At 33.1% G+C, this 3,786-nt stretch overlaps 1 protein-coding gene across 1 annotated transcript in view; it reads right to left on the reverse strand.

Moving 5' to 3' along the window:
• LOC106474109 (ras-like GTP-binding protein RHO) overlaps window positions 1-3,786 on the reverse strand; it is a gene marked incomplete at its 3' end in the record, with an annotated part of 26,906 nt that overhangs the window by 8,084 nt on the left and 15,036 nt on the right. The window contains exon 2 of the mRNA XM_022402485.1: window positions 2,499-2,668. Within this exon, the coding sequence (XP_022258193.1) occupies window positions 2,499-2,668 (170 nt within the window). The remainder of the gene's footprint in view (window positions 1-2,498; window positions 2,669-3,786) is intronic.

Consider the following 3,786-nt stretch of genomic DNA (forward strand, 5'->3'; position numbering starts at 1 on the left):
TTAACTAGTAGGTAGAAAAAGGAAAAACGAACCCTAAAATTATAGAATATAAAGTAAAACAACATGTAATAAAGATACTCTAACTAAAAATTTAAAAGTTATGTTATTTTTTTTTCTATTTCCTAATTTTAGTTATTTCATTGCACTGTACATTGATGATAATAACTAGAGTTAGTGATATCCATTTAGAAGGTTTTAGAGATTATGCAACTGAAAGATATAAAATTAAAACCACATTTCACTCGACCTATTTCAACAGTCAGTGCAAATATCTGCTATATGTAAATAACATCTTTATTAGAAAGATGTGATTAAAATAACGTCATTTCTTTGTGTACAAAATACTTATAAACTTTAACAGAATCTGTGAGGAACGTCATTCTTTGTGTACAAAATACTTATAAACTTTAACAGAATCTGTGAGGAACGTCATTCTTTGTGTACAAAATACTTATAAACTTTAACAGAATCTGTGAGGAAAGATGTGATTAAAATAACGTCATTCTTTGTGTACAAAATACTTATAAACTTTAACAGAATCTGTGAGGAAAGATGTGATTAAAATAACGTCATTCTTTGGGTAAAAAATACTTATAAACTTTAACAGAATCTGTGAGGAAAGATGTGATTAAAATAACATCATTCTTTGTGTACAAAATACTCATAAACTTTAACAGAATCTGTGAGGAACGCACAGTTACCGTATTTTAGTTGCATAAATGTCCCAGAGTCGAGCAGATGGTAATCTCATCTGCCCTTGTTTAAAGGGTTAAGCCAACACTGTAGTTTCAATCCCCGATGATGATAACTGTGTTACTGAACCAGTCGGCTGAAGAAACAAGTAATAGAGTTTAACTTTCAATGTGCCAAAAATGTTATATTAGTTTTTTACTACTAATATACAATGTGCCTGAAAATAAATTATTCAAAAGATTGAATAATGAAGTTCCTTACTCACCAACAGAGGGCCAACATGTTTATTTTTAGTAGTATTTCTTGGCAATTAAAAATAATTAAACTAATTACGTGGAACTTTAACTTATAACTACAGATAGTTTACTTGTGTAATTCTTGTAGGCCTTTCTTAATGGACGAGAAAAAGTTTGGATCTAATGAATTTTCTCTGATTAGGTCAAGCCAAACTTATTCAAGATGTGTCACTTTAGTAAACAAAACAAAAAGTATGTACAAAATTAACTCAGCATTTGAAAAGACATGATACACGACACTTGCATTGAGATCAATATATATTTTTCATCGCTTTTCGTAATGCTGACATCAACAAATTAAAGGCAAAGTTTATTATACAAAATTCAAAATTATTAATACAAAAGGAATGATGTTACTAATTATTAATCATAAAACAATTGGTATTCTAGCCTGGACCTTACAGAAGTTGAATCTTGGTATATTTGTTCGGTCTTAAAAATTTTTATGATTTGTTTTTGTGTGCGTGAAATTTCCTGATTATTTTTATTAAAATAGAAGAATTTTTTTTGTTAATACAAATTATAAAATATTTTACTCTGCGTAAACTCATAAAATTCTCACACTCTACTTAAAGAGAAAGTCTGGTGTTATAAGTTAGGGAATGTTGTAGCATAAATTACATGCATTACTCTCAATGACAAAAACTACATTATAGGCTCTAGTTTTGACTTTTTTTTTCTGGTTACTTCAATGAATTCAATGAGGTACAAAGTGAACTCACTGTAATACCTATACCAGGGATCATCGTTCCATACTGTAATACCTATATGACGGATCATCATTCCATACTGTAATACCTATATGTGGGATCATCGTTCCATACTGTAATACCTATATGAGGGATCATCATTCCATACTGTAATACCTATACGTGGGATCATCATTCCATACTGTAATACCTATACGAGGGATCATCATTCCATACTGTAATACCTATACCAGGGATCATCATTCCATACTGTAATACCTATATGAGGGAACATCGTTCCATACTGTAATACCTATACGAGGGATCATCGTTCCATACTGTAATACCTATACGTGGGATGGTATTACAGTATGGAACGATGAAATATATGGGATCATCGTTCCATACTGTAATACCTATATGTGGGATCATCGTTCCATACTGTAATACCTATACCAGGGATCATCGTTCCATACTGTAATACCTATACGAGGGATCATCGTTCCATACTGTAATACCTATACGAGGGATCATCGTTCCATACTGTAATACCTATACGAGGGATCATCGTTCCATACTGTAATACCAATATGTGGGATCATCGTTCCATACTGTAATACCAATATGTGGGATCATCGTTCCATACTGTAATACCTATACGAGGGATCATCGTTCCATACTGTAATACCAATATGAGGGATCATCGTTCCATACTGTAATAACTATACGAGGGATCATCGTTCCATACTGTAATACCTATACAAGGGATCATAGTTCCATACTGTAATACCTATACGTGGGATCATTGTTCCATACTTACTTGTTTCCCGTCTACTTCAATATCAGCAACATAGTTTTCAAACACTGTAGGTACATACACTTCGGGAAACTGGTCCTTGCTGAACACGATAAGAAGGCAAGTTTTACCACAGGCTCCATCTCCAACAATCACCAGCTTTTTACGAAGGGCTGCCATGGCTAGGCTACTATCTGAAATGCAAAGAATTCTAAATAAACAACAGTTAGGTTTTATACCTAAAAAAAAAAATGTAACCTGCAAACTGCATTATCTTAGTTTGTCAAAACCTGGGCCAAATCTAGTTTGATGCCCATTCATATAAAAAACTAAATATCACTTCTGTTATAAAAAATTCTGTTAAACATTCTCCACTGTCCACATTTTAAACACTACCAGTTTATCAATGTCTAAATTATATATTATATTCTGTGACATTCCGACTCTCTTACTCACATCACACACTCGAGTTATTTGTTATTCTTCTGTGTTTGTTTTTCTCTCTCTGTATGTATGTATGTGTACAAATCTGATAGCAGTTACAAAACACAACAGTGGATTTTGTTTTCTAGTTCTCTACACTTTCGATCACAAAGCTGTTTGTAAACTCATCATATCATTTTATTCATCTGGTAGTCATTACCTACACTAAAATTGACATAGAATATAACCTGTTTTTAATGTTTTCTCTATTCATACATTTCATGTATATTAGAGAAGTAGGAACCAGGATAAAAAAAACACAGACAATAAGCCAGTGTAAGTACAAAAACTTGGTAGAATGAAGACGAAGAGATTCAATATTTTAGAATATTTATTATTACTTTGCTAAAAAATAATTTATGCCATACAAATGCTTTATTTAGTTATTTAAAAAAAGTATTCAATGGGTGTTACCTTTCAGCCTTAGACCAACATACTAAACCACGAATGAACGACACAGTTATGAAAATAACAACAAATACTAGAACGAATGCTTGTGTATTTAAACAAACCTGCCGAACATGATCACGAGTACACCAACAATCACTCAGGTTGAATAACAAAAATATACAAATATTAAAAAGGAAATTAAATATAAAACAATGAGTATAAGTTTAAGATAGGACACTCTTTGCTACCTCCAATCCAAGCTGGCATAGAGTACGTGGGGGCCAAGCACTGACCTGGAGCCGTCAGACGAAAGGGCTTACAAGTAGATTAGCTTCAGTTGGCAGGGCGCGGACCCCATCCAGGGAGTCTAACGACGCCGCAGACCAATGGCTGTTAACGCTGCAGGATATGGCGAGAAACCGGGCTCAGTGGCGGTCGT

The sequence above is a fragment of the Limulus polyphemus genome, unplaced genomic scaffold (assembly GCF_000517525.1).
Source record: "Limulus polyphemus unplaced genomic scaffold, Limulus_polyphemus-2.1.2 Scaffold6829, whole genome shotgun sequence".
Lineage (NCBI taxonomy): Eukaryota > Metazoa > Arthropoda > Merostomata > Xiphosura > Limulidae > Limulus > Limulus polyphemus.